The sequence below is a fragment of the Anoplophora glabripennis genome, unplaced genomic scaffold (assembly GCF_000390285.2).
Source record: "Anoplophora glabripennis isolate ALB-LARVAE unplaced genomic scaffold, Agla_2.0 scaffold456, whole genome shotgun sequence".
Taxonomy (NCBI): Eukaryota; Metazoa; Arthropoda; class Insecta; order Coleoptera; family Cerambycidae; genus Anoplophora; species Anoplophora glabripennis.
Genome location: NW_019426021.1, coordinates 217,998 through 234,265, shown reverse-complemented (window position 1 = coordinate 234,265; position 16,268 = coordinate 217,998). Strand labels below are relative to the sequence as shown.

The 16,268-nt window shown below is 31.4% G+C and overlaps 1 protein-coding gene across 2 annotated transcripts in view; it reads right to left on the bottom strand.

Moving 5' to 3' along the window:
• Positions 1–16,268, bottom strand: part of LOC108908800 — a 110,004-nt gene that overhangs the window by 20,694 nt on the left and 73,042 nt on the right. For both annotated transcript variants that reach the window (XM_018712939.2, XM_018712940.2), the window contains exon 4: positions 3,844–3,960. In XM_018712939.2, coding sequence (XP_018568455.1) covers positions 3,844–3,960 — 117 coding nt within the window. The remainder of the gene's footprint in view (positions 1–3,843; positions 3,961–16,268) is intronic.

Genomic DNA, 16,268 nt, shown 5'->3' with positions numbered 1-16,268 from the left:
AACTACGCATGCGCCAAATAATACAGTTCTAAGCAATTCGTGCTAGGGAGCTAGAACTACTTCGGATGATTCAGAATGGTTCCGAATCAAGTTCGAATAAAACCAAAACAAACATCTGCGAAATTCTGAACCGTTCAAAGTAAACACGAACGCATATTTCAGACTGCGCATGATTAAAACCGTTCGGAATCGGATTTTATGGGAACCAAAACAAAGCTCAGGTATTCCCCTAATTGTGTCAGCAGCTTCAAGTATACGGTTTCGCAATTCTTCCACCGTAGCAATTAGAGTATTGTAAACCAATGACTTCAAGTGACTCCAAAGATAAAAGTCCATTGGAGTTAGATCGGGTGACCGAGGTGGCTACGGCACATGACCAAAGCGTCCAATCCATTGCTGAGGAAACATTTCATTCAAAAGTGTCGTTACTTCTAGAGTACTGTGTGGAGGAGCCCCATCTTGAAGATAAAACATGCGTGCCTGAACTTGTAATGCCACATCGTCCAATAATTCAGGCAACTGGTTATCCAAAAAGTCAGCATATGTTGGTCCATTTAGTCGCCGTTCAAAGAAATAGGAACCCACAAGTACATCGCCTATTATGCCAACCCAAACATTTACCGGGAATCGATGTTGAAAATGAGTTTCCATAATCGCGTGAGGATTTTCATCGGCCCGTATGTGCATATTATGGAAATTCACTTATAAGCAGGAAAGTCTACTTGATTGGTACATTGCCGTAAAAACCATCTGGTAAAACGCATTCGTTAATCACAATCTGTTGAACTGGTTGTAGATGATAAGGGTGCAATAGCTGGCGCCTTAAGATGCGATGTACGGTACGAGATGAGGTTCCTACTTGCTGTGCGAGTCGTCGAGTACTAATTGTGGGGTCTTCGCCAAGAATTTCCAACACTGCATCTCCAACATTAGGAATCACTTGCTGACCACGTCCTTCTCCTCAAGGAATAATACTTCCCGTATCTCGCAGCCGCTGAACGCACTGTAGGATTGTATTTGCACATGGGTAGTGACATTGTGGCCATCGTTCCCGGCACAACCTAGTCGCCGCGAGCGCATTTTTTTTGGCTGCACCATACACTAACACCATATCGACAAGTTCGGAAATAGTAAATACACATTGTTTTCTCGGTTCATTGTAAAACTAGTTTGTGCACAAACTAACAAATTAAGCAAAGTAAGAAATAAGAATCTCGTTTTTAATGTAATCGGCACGCTATTCTTATTTTTTAATTCTTTATAAAAATTACACTATCATTATCGTGGAATTACAAAATAAAAACTTTTGTTTGGAATTTTTCACTTTTTAACACTGATGGGTCGATGGACGATGTTTAATATTTAATAATTAAGTGAATAATGAATTTAATACAAATACAAAATCAGTTGACTGCACAAATTTTTTGACAATGTAACCTAACCTTCTTTTAGTATTACTAGTATTAGATTATACCGACTTAAATTATAAGGTTGCATCTCGGGTCGCATAAAAACATTTCCAAAGTTTTTAATAAATAAAACAGGGTCGGTCTTCATTTTCGTTGAATAAATGAACTTTAATTTACAAAAAAAACGCGAAGATAGAACTTTTTCGTATGAGTTTTCTATTACAAATATCATCAGGAAGCTGTAGTTTAATTTTCGTAGATTATACACGCCACACCCTGTATGTGTCAACATGAGTAGAAATACGTGTTATGAAATGTCGATTGAAATAAAAATATATTATAGTTCATAAACAATGTCATAAATGCTGTTAGTTGAATAACGGAAGATTAATAACAAATAATAATAAACCATTTACGATGCATAGAAATCCTTTTAAATTATTTACAATACAAAAAGTTTCATATTTAATGTAATAGTATAATACATAATAATTTAATTCATTATTTTAATTTATAGCGTTAGTTTCACTGCAGTACTATTACAATTGCATAATGAATACTATATTATTATAATTCCAGGTCGACTTGCATTTCTTTCGCCTTTGATTCCAATGAAAACTACATTTTAGATCAGTGCGAACATCTCTTTTGATCTCTGCTACATTGTGAGAATTGGTGTAAGGTTACGCCACTGCCTGCTTTCCTCGTTTCATGCAACCGTAATATAAAAATTAGTCTAGACCTGGACAATACCCCACAGGATTAAAATTCCCAGCGACGCATCCGTTATTAATAGTAATAACGTAATCCAGTTAAGTTCTATGAATTTGAATGAGTAAAGAGATGTGTTTGAAATTTGCGATAGGCGTCATTCATATTTGCTGCTTTATCTTTTATTTATTTTTGCAGAGAAGACTCCATTACATTGTTTATTTTGGTATTATTTGACGTACAGAAATAAAGGGATAAATGTCGAGTAAAATCAGTCAGTAAATTACCAGAACCTTTATGCGAGGCATATCCACGAAGTAAGAGTGCTCAATTTTTTAAAAACTGAAATTGCAGTATGTTAAAGAAAAATTTACAATTACAAAGATACATGAAACACTATTTTTCGACATAGGTAGTGTGAAAAATCAATCAATTTGTTGTTAATATTACGCATTTCTGAGTAAAAGAAACACAACTCTGGGGCGAAATATATGTACCATAGATTGGATTCTGCTGTCAGGCAACAAATACGTATACTTGTAGTCAAAAATTTATTTTAGTTACTATTTGGTGTAGCATACCAACATGACACATATATCTAGCTAACTCAAAAATTTTACAATGTTATCAATATAAGATTTATTTATTACAAATAATTGAATGAACTCAACGACTGTTACTATTTCAATACAACTGGGTATGGGTTTGTTTTAACAAAAATTGGGTTGATTCACTCAATTTTGTATACAGTGTATATTTTTTGTATGATTATACAGGGTCATTCAGTCATAATGTAATTAATTTTATGGGAAGATAGGGAAAAATCAGTAGGATACAAATACGTGATTAAAAAAAAATAAATGCATATTTATGCTAGAAAAAAATATATTCAAATCATTATTTAAACCCCTTTTCAAACCGCTCCTGACCGCTGACCTACAAAGGTTTAGGTTTTGACCTACCGTATTCGGTCACTAACCTAGCTTTTACTGTGTTTAATAGTGAACGACAAAAACAGACCTGTTTACCTAGACACGTGAATGAATAAGATATTTTTTTTTACATTTTAAATATTAACAAGTATTATTTATTTGTTAATAAAAACAAATGTGTAAGAATAATAAAAGTTTTATAATTGATTATAAGTATTTAATATTATGTTCAATTAATTATTCAGTTTGTAGTACGTATACCTTATTGTGTGACTTTTCAAAGAGTAGGATGATACCTACCTATATAAAATGACAATACGATTAAAAAATACTCACATATCCGTTCATAGAGCTTTGTTAAGTTGGGTTCCGCTGATGCACTTTGATTTTCAAACCAATTGCAAAGTTCAAGACGACTGGGGAAATTAGCTGTTTCGCTTCAACCTTCGAAAGTTATGTAATTCCCTGTTGTGAAGTAGGGCGCCGAGTTAACGGGAGTTAAGGGGAAATTTTCTTATTTTTTAAAAGGTCATTTTTTTCTACATACGTGGTTAAAATTAATGACTTCATAACGGATTCATCCTGTATATTTGTATAAGAAAGGAAATATATAACAAGACAATAATTCATTTCTGTATATCCCTTATCTCTTATATTGCTATAAAGAATATTCCAATAAAAATAATTCATATGCTCAGCAGATCTAAAAACGAACGATTCATCTGCATTTCATTTTAAACCGAATGCAAGTTCGTGAACCAAAGAAAGATTAAAATATAACAGGGACTTACGGGACAATCTGTTATCCAGTGTTGGATTTTCCCATTCCTCTTCCCGAGGAGTCCACTCTCGACGCTTCACGGTGTCTTGTCTGGTACTAACACTATCTGTAGGCAGTCGTCCCATCGCTGTAACAAAAGAGCAAGATTAATTATTTGTTGATATATTTTATTGGAGTGGCATATTTTTATTTTATTCATTTCGGTTTCTACACGTATTCATAGTTACTCGTTCACAGTGATGATTTTTACGTATACCTTAAACGCATTCTTTTTAAGCCGAAATTTCGATTAGAGTCGAATAACACCGAATTCAGATCGATCAGCGTCGACAATAAAGAAAATCCTATTATTCATGTCTTTGAAAAGATTTTATTTTTTGAACGACTAGGTACTCAAAGTTGCTTTAAAAGTATATTTTTAGAGTTCGGGAGAGTGGTTTCTAACAGTCATACTTAGGTCCCTCACCCAGCTCAGTCTTCATTTCTGTTGTTTACTACGCGTCGATGCCTTTGTATATGTACAAAAATTACAATAAATTGTAGTCGCAGTGCGTAATCAATTAACTGTATAGATCCCTAAGGTTATAACTACATATGTACTCAAATAATAATTTTTCCCCTAAAATTACAAAAGTATTTCTTGCAGAGATTTCATTAAATCAAAAAATCCCCCATGAAAGTACATTAAGCACAAGATATATATGGATCAAATTTATAATAATGCAGTCAGCTCAATACGCGAATATTGCTGATAATTTTCTTTAGTTCCAAAGGGAAAATTATGATTACTGCCTAAAAAGTGGCTGTGTTAGTAACAGTCATTTACTGACATCTAAAGCAGTATAAAACACCAATCAGTAAACTAGTAGTAATTTTGGTATTTGATTGTTTTGATCCTATGTGGCCCAAAGCTTCAGATACAGTTCTTGTAATGATTTGAGTCTCAAATGTATACGATGATGATACACTTAACGTGTGTAGCTTACGCACTCAATATGGTAGCGAGAAATAAGGAAAAATTTTTCATTAGTAAACACAAATTTGAAATGACAAAAGAATGCAATTAAAGCGCTTACAAGGAGGGACATGTTTACGCATGTTTGACTATACAATACTCTCGAAACAGTTGTCACTATACAGGGTGTTTCAGGATTAAGTCGACAAACTTTAAGGAGACATTCCTCATAAAAAAGAAAGAAAAAAATCAAGTATAAATTTTTTTCCAGAGACGCTTCATTTTCGAAATATAGGGCGTTAAAGATTTTTTTAAAAATTCGAATTTTTTAAATGACTTCTAAATGAAGAAGGCTATTTAAGCCAAATTTGGCAAGACACATCTTCTTATAAGATACCATTTTCCCATAGAAGTAGAAGTCCTGCAAGCAACCAGTGGCGGACTTATGGGGAAATTATAAAAAAAAATTATACGGCCCTACTGAAAAAAAAATGATGCGTTTTTAGATAGAACAGTTTGTTATTGACAAAAAGTGTACATTCACTTTTTCTCCTAACTCTTATAGTTTCATGGCAAAATTAATTTTTCGAAAGGGTGCTTCTGGATTCTGTCGATAAACTTTAGGAAGAATATAGGTAACATTTACTCGAAGGGGAATTTTAAACCAAAGAAACAACCACATTTGGACCTACAAGAATCCACGCGCGGTAAGGGAACATAGTTTTCAGCATGAATTCCAATGTAACGTATGGTTGGGTGTGTTGGACAACACTATAGTTGGTCCCTACTTCCTTCCGCATCGGTTAAATGCTGACATGTTTACCGAGTTCATTGAAAATAGTTTTCAAGATCTGTTAGAAGTTCCGCTTAATACTCGAATGAACAGTTGGTTTCAACTAGATGGTTGTCCTGCCCATTTTGGTATGGGTCCTAGGGAGTGGTTAAACATTAATTATCCCACGAGATGGATTGGTCGTGGAGGACCTGCAGCGTGGCCCGTACGTTCACCGGACTTGACACCGATGGATTATTTCGTTTGGGGTGCTATTAAACAAAAAGTCTACGAGGTGCCAGTTGATACCCTAGAAGATCTAACAATAAGACAGCGAATAGTCCAAGCGTGTCGAGAATTAACTCCAATTTAGTGTCGATCGGCCACTACCTCCATAAATAGAAGATGTCATGCTTGACGACAGTCCAGAGGCGCCCATTTTGAACAAAATATTTTATAAATCATTTCATTTTTGATTCACTTTTCGCTTTGTCTATAAAATTAATTGGTAATTTTTTTGTTTGTTTCAATTTACAAATCAATTTTCATGTATTGTTTGCCATCTTATTTTATTTAAAAGTACACAACACAAGTAAATGAAGTGACTACAAACCGCCTGAAAAAATTTAGTAGTATTGCAAGGGTCGTTACGTTGTCGCATTACGGCATAGTCACATTAGATATTAGGTACTTAAATATTTCTATTGTTTTCATCATTTTTTTTTTCTAAAAAAAAAACACCCTATATCACAAAAACGAAGCATCTCCTAAATAATTTTAATACTATTGGTTAAACCCAATGGAAGGGGAGCCAAAAAGGCTTATTTGCCTCACACATACTCGAGACTAAACCAATTTTAATAGGTACTATATTTTTTAGGTTTTATGAGGATCGTCTTCCAAAGTTTATCGACAGAATCTAGAAGCGCCCTTTCGAAAAATCAATTTTGCCATGAAACTATAAGAGTTAGGAAAAAAAGAGAATGTACACTTTTTGTCAATAACAAACTGTTCTATCTAAAAACAGCATCATTTTTTATTTTCAGTAGGGCCGTATTAATTTTTTTTATAATTTAATGAGTTTGAGTCCCCATAACTCCGCCACTGGTTGCTTGTGGGACTTCTACTTCTATGGAAAAATGGTATCTTATAAGAAGATGTGTCATGCCAAATTTGACTTAAATAGCCTTCTTCATTTAGAAGTTATTTAAAAAATTCGATTTTTTTTTTAAATTTTTAACGCCCTATATTTCGAAAATGAAGCCTCTCTGGAAAAAAATTTATACTTGATCTTTTACTTCTTTTTTTATGAGGAATATCTCCTTAAAGTTTGTCGATTTAATCCTGAAACACCCTGTATAGATGAGGTACCTACTTTGTTAATAGCAGTAACGTACTATGGCAAACACTGACATTATGAAAGATATTATTTACATACGATAGGTACTCATTACCACAGGTTTAATGGAAGCACCTAAATCTAAATTTTAACTGAAGATATTGCAGGAAACAACTACTTTGCAGTAAAAAAACCTGACTTATACTGGTTTTGAATTTATTCATTCTCATGAACATGCCATAAGTACGAGCTACTTCAGTCCAGGCCCGAGAACTTATACTTGAAAATATGGGGAAACTGGGAACCACGTGACTTGAGATGGATATGNTTTGTCTAGGTATAAAATTAATTGGTAATTTTTTGTTTGTTTCAATTTACAAATAAATTTTCATGTATTGTTTGCCATCTTATTTTATTTAAAAGTACACAACACAAGTAAATGAAGTGACTACAAACCGCCTGAAACAATTTAGGAGTATTGCAAAAGTCGTTACATTGTCGCATTACGGCATAGTCACATTCGATATTAGGTACTTAAATATTTCTATTGTTTTCATCATCATTTTTTTTTCTAAAAAAAACACCCTATATCACAAAAACAAAGCATCTCCTAAATAATTTTAATACTATTGGTTAAACCCAAGGGAAGGGGAGACAAAAAGGCTTATTTGACTCACACATACTCGAGACTAAATCAATTTTAATAGGTACTATATTTTTTTAGGTTTTATGAGGATCGTCTTCACAAAGTTTATCGACAGAATCTAGAAGCGCCCTTCCGAAAAATCAATTTTGCCATGAAACTATAAGAGTTAGGAAAAAAGTGAATGTACACTTTTTGTCAATAACAAACTGTTCTATCTAAAAACATCATCATTTTTTATTTTCAGTAGGTCCGTATTAATTTTTTTTATAATTTAATGAGTTTGAGTTCCCATAACTCCGCCAGTGGTTGCTTGTGGGACTTCTACTTCTATGGAAAAATGGTATCTTATAAGAAGATGTGTCATGCCAAATTTGGCTTAAATAGCCTTCTTGATTTAGAAGTTATTTAAAAAATTCGAATTTTTGTTTAAATTTTTAACGCCCTATATTTCGAAAATGAAGCCTCTCTGGAAAAAAATTTATACTTGATCTTTTTCTTCTTTTTTTTATGAGGAATATCTCCTTAAAGTTTGTCGATTTTTTGTGGACAATGCAAACACTTTGACATTATGAAAGATATTATTTACATACGATAGGTACTCATTACCACAGGTTTAATGGAAGCACCTAAATCTAAATTTTAACTGACGATATTGCAGGAAACAACTATTTTGCAGTAAAAAAATCTCATGAACATGCCATAAGTACGAGCTACTTCAGTCCAAACATCTCTCTTCTGATTACTCCACTGTACTGTCCCAAGTAAAACACAAAAATGAGTTAAAACCTTACTGCAATTGCACATCCGATAACCGTTTTGATCGTGATTTTATCCGACTCCCCCAAACTTGCAAACTCAAAGAAAGCGCCAAATGATGGATTTACTGTGAATTTACTTATTTAGTGTCCCGTTTATTTAGTTAGTGTTCCGTTTGTCGTTCGGTTCATTGTTCTGTTTGTTGTTCCGTATAATCAGGTCTGTGCGAAGCTTAAGAATTTGTTCAATCAATTCGACAGTCCGGTTCCTGAAAGACAGACATAATTCTACCGTTTTAAAATGGTTTTCGATATATTTTTTGTGCTAACAAAACTGGTTGGAATATGAGTGAGATATAACCTATACAAGTATGTTATATCTTCAACCGGTCTGTGTTAGGTGTCGAATGATCTTATCTGTTTAGATATTGTGGGTGTAATTTAATGCTGGATGGCACTACAGCTTTTCACAATAGTATCATTAGTAAAAATGGTTGTAATATAATGGAAGCATCAATAAAATCACTGTTAAATTATTTCTATTTTCCACGCTTCCATATACTCTTCATAAAATAGATACATCTGTTCCAGATCATTTCTTAAACTTAATTTCAGTAAACGTATTGTTCTTCAGACGACATAATTTGTTACTATAATCTGACAACTCATTGTGAGTTTATTATTGAAATTACAAAAAAGTTTTTAATACAAAAGTTTTAGCTTTTTTATGAATTTTTATAATACAGTATTAAAATTAATGAATAATGAAAATAAGAAAACAAGATAAGAAAATAAGAATGAGAAAAAAATGTTTTTAATGGAACACCTATATATTAGCGCATACTTGGTTTCACTAAATTTTTCTCTTTTCAAAAATATAAAATATATTACTGCTTGATTCAGGACTTATTTCAGTTTAAAACTATTTTTGAAAAAACAGGAGGGAAATTTATGTCTGACGGATCGCAGTGTCTATGAACGAGGCACACGCGGAACAAACAAATCACTGACAGAAGTTTATTTATCATCATTAATTTATTTCCTATAACAAACTATTTTAACAAAGAAATAAAGTTTAGTGAGAAGGAAAAATTTAAAGTTATCCGTTTATTTTATGATAATAATAAAAATCATTCTTAACTTTAACATAATTTTAATAGGTACCTAATTAATAAAAACCAACTAAAACACAAATAGTCACAGATGCATAATGTGACCGCCATTATTATTGATGCACTTCGTATAATCCTCATTAATTTTCAGAACTGCATTTAGTATGAAATAGGAATTGAATTCAATTTTGTGTACATTGAACTTTATGTCTTAGTTCATCTAAGTTTACACTAGTTTCCTTATAAACTTTGTTACTTGTTGTTTAAACTTATAAACGGAGGCGCTCCGTCTTGGTGCCAAATAAAATTGGTATAGTCGATCTGCGGCAGGTCTAATATTTGAATTTGCCATGGTAAACCTCAAATGAATATTTGCTTACCTTGAAAATATAGTAGTAATATAGGTAGTTCTAATTCTTCATTTGGAATAATTCTTCATTACTGTCTTCCAAGAGATTTTGTTTCTCTAAAGCGCCCCTGAATGTCGTAAAATGCAGCTAGAGATTATTACATTATTTCTTTGTTAAAATAGTTTGTTATAGGAAATAAATTAATGATGCTAAATAAACTTCTGTTAAAGTCATTTGTTTGTTTCTTCCATAGCAACTGCGATTCGTCAGACATAAATTTCCTTTCTGTTTTTCAAAAATAGTTTTAAATTGAAATATGTCGAAAAGTTCTGAATCAAACATTAACATATTATATATTTTTGAAAAAAAAATCTCTTTAATTTAGCGATTTCCATTATTCAATTGTTTTTTCTAATACTGTATTATAAAAATTAGCTAAAGCTAAAACTTCCCTGGCCCAGTTTATTAAAGTTAGAAAGTTTATTGAAATATTTACACATGTAGGTACCAATAAGGCCAATTTATGGATCAGTTTTTTGGTAAATATAAAACAGATTTTAGGTGCCGCACATTAAATTTAATTATTATATAACCACGGGTATTTGTCAGAAAGTCATTTATAGAATAATATATTAATTAATTCAAATATATCATTAAGTAATTTCTCAAATTAAAATTCCTTGGTATGACTTACGTAAAAAGTAGAAATATTTCCTTCATTTTATTTCCTTCAACGTATTATTTGTCTTAATGCAGAAATATATCTTTGCACTTATTTAAATAAATAGCTGCAAAATACTCGACAAATAAATGGTCGTAATTAGAATGTTGTCAAATGCAAATCTTAATAGTTACACTTATTAAGAAATAAAACAATAAATGGTGAAACTTGACCTAGTTACCAGTCATTTAGTATTTACATACCCACATACAAGTCATTTAACTGTATGTGTATAATATTTCCTGATAAGTGATAAATATTCATAACACATTTTACAAAAACTGGAAACATATTTTTGTTTTGTTAGTTGTATCGTCTGCCATTCGTAATCTACTTGGATATATTTTATCTCAGGTGACACAGTTTCAGTATGAGCATAACTGCGACGTGATATTCTGTTCTTCTCAATTGCAGAATTAGCGTGAAATTAGAAATTTTGGTGTCAGTCAGTGCAAAAATCATAAAGCCCTAGCCTTTTTTATTTTGTTTCAATTTATCGTTTGTAAAGGTATTAAACTAAAACCGTAGAATATCGGAAACTTTTCTCTTCCGTAAAAGTAACAAGTTCTTAAAAAATACCCTAATATCTAAAAGTATACATGGACTCAAGTTATATTACATTTTTACTGCTATAATAACTAAGCATGGCATTAACGGGAGACACATAAAACAAGAACTGGTGTAAATACTATCACTACCGTCTGAGATATAAATTCTGAAGCACGAGAGTAATTTCCTGCTGAATTTAATCGATATGTAGTTGGGAACAGGAGAGTGGTTTAACTCGGGAAATAACTAAGTGTTATAATGGAAAAGGAATCCTGGGAACTAGAAATGAGTTTCAGTTAATTCTTTTATTTAGCAAGAATAATGTGCATACCAGTTATTAGACTCGGCATCATTATTGATGTTATAGGAGTGTATACCACCCCCTTTGGAGCAATAATAATTTTTAATAGAAAATATTTATCTTGTTAGAAGATAAAACAACTACAATATATTCCCTTCTATTTTTCCGATTTATTCTGTGTAATATTTTACACGTTTGTATCTCCTAACGGACGGAATTCTTGGTCTTTTTGTGTTTGAAAGTTATTAACATATTTTTTTCAATTTTGGGGATACCGCTAAACAAAGCAACTTTGACTAAAAGTAAGTTTAATTAAATCATCCCCAACGATTGGTGGTTCCATGTACACTAGGGTGGCCCAAAAAAACGAATATTTTTTTCGTGTCTCTTGCGAAAATATGTTAGTTTATCATTTTTTAAGAGCCCCTCAAAAAATCAGCTCAAAAAAAATTATTTAGAGGTCGCACCAGATTTTTAAAAATTTCCAATCAAAAATTGAATTTTTTTAAAACTTTTTTCTCGTTTTTACCATTTTCTAGGTTGAAAAACGTTTCGATTCTGAAAATTTCAGATGGATATTTTTGTAATTTTTTAATTTTTTAAAATTTAAGTGTCTAGTGATTTATTTCTACTCTTTTGTTCATCAAATTCAATGAAAAAAATTTAGTTCGTTCATTTTTATTTTTAGAGGTCGCTCGAAAACATTTTAGGTACACTACTTTTAAAGTTAAAATAATTATGAGTGACCTTTAGAAATTAAAATATCCATATGAAATTTTCAGAATCGAAACTTTTTTCAACCTATATGGAAAGTGATAAAATAACGAGAAAAAAAAAATTAAAAGAAAAATTCAATTTTTGATTGGAAATTTTTAAAAATCTTGAGCGACCTCTAAATAATTTTTTTTTGAGCTGATTTTTTGAGGGGGCTCTTAAAACATGATAAACTAACATATTTTCACAAGAAACACGAAAAAAAATATATACACGTAACATTAAAACACTATATAATACAATTCAATAAGAAACATGTTTGGGAGATATTAATTTGTTACTGAGGAGACGGTCTTTGTCTGGACAATATGTTCGCTACAGGTATCTCTTTGATAAAGCTATCACTCCTTACTTACAATATCATTTTATTCGATCTTACTTTATATACATACGGTTTACTATTGTGTAATAGTCATTATTAACTATTCTGAAGAGAGACAGATATTGGTTATAAAATGATTGTTACACAATAAAGGCTTTACATAATTAATTTATAGGTATTTTGATGTAGATAGAGAAAATATTAATGAATACAATATTTTATCATAGTACAGCATCTGAAATACATATTTGTCACTGCAAGCAACAGTTTTACATTGAATTTTTTAGTATTTTTTTTTAATTGTTTAATTTACAGCAAATAATGACATTTAAATATGGTAAACATTATAAGATTAGGAGATGCTACAAAAAGCATCTCTTAACGTTTCGTTTTACCCACAAGTGGGGTGCGGTGGAACACGGCTAAAATGAATTGTGAAAGTAATATTTGGATATCGTTTAGAGTTAAAATTATCTGTATATTAGAGAAATAGTTACAAACTCTTCTCCAAACAGTCATAACTTTTCATATCTCCAACATTTATCGGGATAAACCCTGTAGATGCGAGTACATAAATCACTGTTCTGTCGACGTGCAAATGCAGTTAGTACACGACTAACATGCTGTATGCAGGTGGCTTTGACCATTAATTAATGTTGTATTACGTTGAAATATTTTAATCAGGTTCTTTCCGGAATGTTAAATATTTACTCTTACAAAAGATTATGAAGCGGAAGCGACATTTTACAGCTTTTTTATTGGGGCTTAGGAGACAGACGCATTTATACCACACATGGAAAATCCTGGGGTTCTACAAAGAAAGTTATTTTAGTGCATCCATGAAAGCAGCCCTCACGCAAAATGTTTGCTTGTTCAAGTAATGGGGTCACAATTGGCTTCGTTAAATATTGTAAAGCGACGTTTTCGTCATAAAAAGAGCTCGTATGCTAAAAGTGTGGAAAAAGTGTATTACCACAAACGTGTTTAATATGCGTGGTCTTTTAAAATTTCAATACAATTTCCTCTCTATGTAATTCTTACAGAAAAGAACACGTAGCTGTTACAGTTTCATTTTTACTAATATTTAGCATATCCATATTTATAAACAAAACTAACAATTGGGTACATCAAAAGAGAAATGTGAGTATGGTGAAAGTTTGTATAATGGTTTAATAAATTACTACACTTAATGGCATATAAATTACAAAATAGGATGTATATGTAATGTAATTATTTCTGAAAGTATCTTGACATCAAGCTATTTTTGATATTGATTCAAATAATCAGATAAACGAATAAAATAAAACAATATTTATTTGATTTCCCTCAACTGGTTAATTGCAACTTCATTAATTTTGAAATCCCTGTATTTGAAAACTCAACCACTGAGTTTATAAGTCAAAGTAAGGACTGTCACTTGCCCCTAAATTTTGACGGTTATAGACCGTCAGGATTCAGGGGGTATTGCGATCGACGCCCTCAGATCTGACTAATTACGCATTTATTATTATTGTTTATTACATTTATTACTTTTATTATCCTGTTTGAACAATTTAAGCATCGAATTGCCTCGAACGGTCTAACTTCCTCTAAAACTGTGGACAATATCAACAATGCAGGGTCTGTATTGTTTCTGTCTTTTGTGACAGATGTTTATAGGAATCTTTTTTTATTAATTTGTGATGTCCTTTAGAAGTCTGACCAAATATTCCACATATTTTATGCAAACGTCATCAAAATGTCCAAATCGTAATATTTATGATGAGGTGACGTATCCACTGAATATATAGTTCCCCTTGTTTTTCCAAGTTTTCCTCCTTCTGGATTCAATTTTGAAAGTAAGTAATTTTCTAGACATTTCAGTATCAATTAGACTGATGTATAGAGACACATATTTTGTAAAACGTGTTTTTCTTGAATACGGCTGATGATAAATAAATTTTGTCACTCAATATATACATTTTTTAAGTCGCCGAGTTGATAAATTACCGCAATCACTCGCCCTTTTGAGGCAAATTCCATGTTATCAACCCTAAAATATAATATTGGATCATCAATAATTTTTTATAGGATGAAAAAATATATTGTTTATTACAAAATGCAGTTGAAAGAAACCACCTCTCTGTAAATATTATTCAAACTTTAATTATTTTATTGAAGCGAGCATTTTTTTCGTATCGGTCAATATATGAAATAATTTTGAACAATTCTTTTAACAATAATCCAAAATTGTAATCTAAAATTGTACGGAGAACTAAATTTTGATAGTCTTTTGATATAAATAGTTGTTAAATACAAAAAAGTGTGGGAGATTTTTAACGCGTTCCAGAACACAGATCAGTAATAAACTCCAGAATATTTAGAAACGTTAAACATAAAGTGACATTTTCAAACCGCTATTTTGGGGCAAAATGAGAACAAAGGTTGCGGTTAATCTAGGTACTTTTTTTCTCAGAATAATGCCTCTGTTTTAATGCATGGCTGTAACATTGTTTTACATTTTCTATACTTTTTTGTTTGGGATAGGTACTAGAAAATTATTTTCTACAATTTTTTTCTTCGACATACAAAAAGTGGACGGAGTTAGAAAAATGTTGATTCCAATTTTATTTTTAAAAATAAACGTATCTAAAGTTATTTAGTAGAATAGACTAAATTTACGTGATAATTTATAAACATTTTATAAAAAATGAATGGCTCAATATTTGTATAATATCAATGGCATTTGTACCTAAATTATCACACAGATTTGTTTCATTCTGTTAAATATTCATTTTGATGAAAAAAGTTCAAATAAACATGTCTAACTTTAATCGCTTTCCGTATAAATTCCGAAAATGTCGGGAAAGTGATTTATTTATTTATTAAAAAAATATTAGAGCACCACCATGCAGTGCTATTCTCTAACTATTTGGTTTATTCTACGTTTGAGAAACAGCCGCTCAAATATAATAAAGAAAATTTAATTGTCTTCAGTCATTTTCAAGAAAAACGCATTTCCCAAGATATAGGTATCGATAATACCGATCTTGGAAATTTTGAAGAATATATTCCATGTTCCCATTGTTAAACAAATTAAAGTGTTCTAAAAGTAAACCTTAAAAATGTACCAATTTGTTAAAAAATGTGCTCTTAAATTCACATATGTATGTCATATTTTGAAACGATGTGAGATAAATAAAATTTTGTTTACATCCTATTCACATAATCTTTAACTTAAATGAATTATAATCGACACACATTTTTAGAATAGACAGGTTTTTCTCACTTTTCGAACTATAACATGTTTGATCCTACTGATCAGTTTAGCAAAATCACAGTTTTCTATCTATTTCATATAAACATCTTTTAATTTAATGGGCGTTTCCATAATAACAGCAAATGACCCCGCAATAATCTTATGGAAATTGGGTTTCTGTCAAATTGTCTGAATTTTTGATATGTTGTAGATTTTGTCATCCTGAACAAAAGTCTCTATGGGCACAAAGTGCCAAAATGAACATTTTGGCAGATACGGAGCTGCCAAAGCTCCCCTGACCCGTTGCAAAACTATTCATTTTCAATACTATTTACAGATGTCAAAAGCATATTTTAATTATTCTAATATATAGGGTAATGTTTTTGAGGTCACTGGATTCAACCCTCATGTCAGATTGGACAAATTGACCGTTGACAGCTGTCAATACACTGTCAACGAAGAATAGAAAAGTAAATATTCTCTTTTCACATTGAGAGTTTGGGCTTTTGAGGGAGCTGAATTCAATTCTCATGCCAGATTGGCAAAATTGACAGTTGACAGCTGTCAATTGACTGTCAACGAGGAATATAAAAGTAAATAT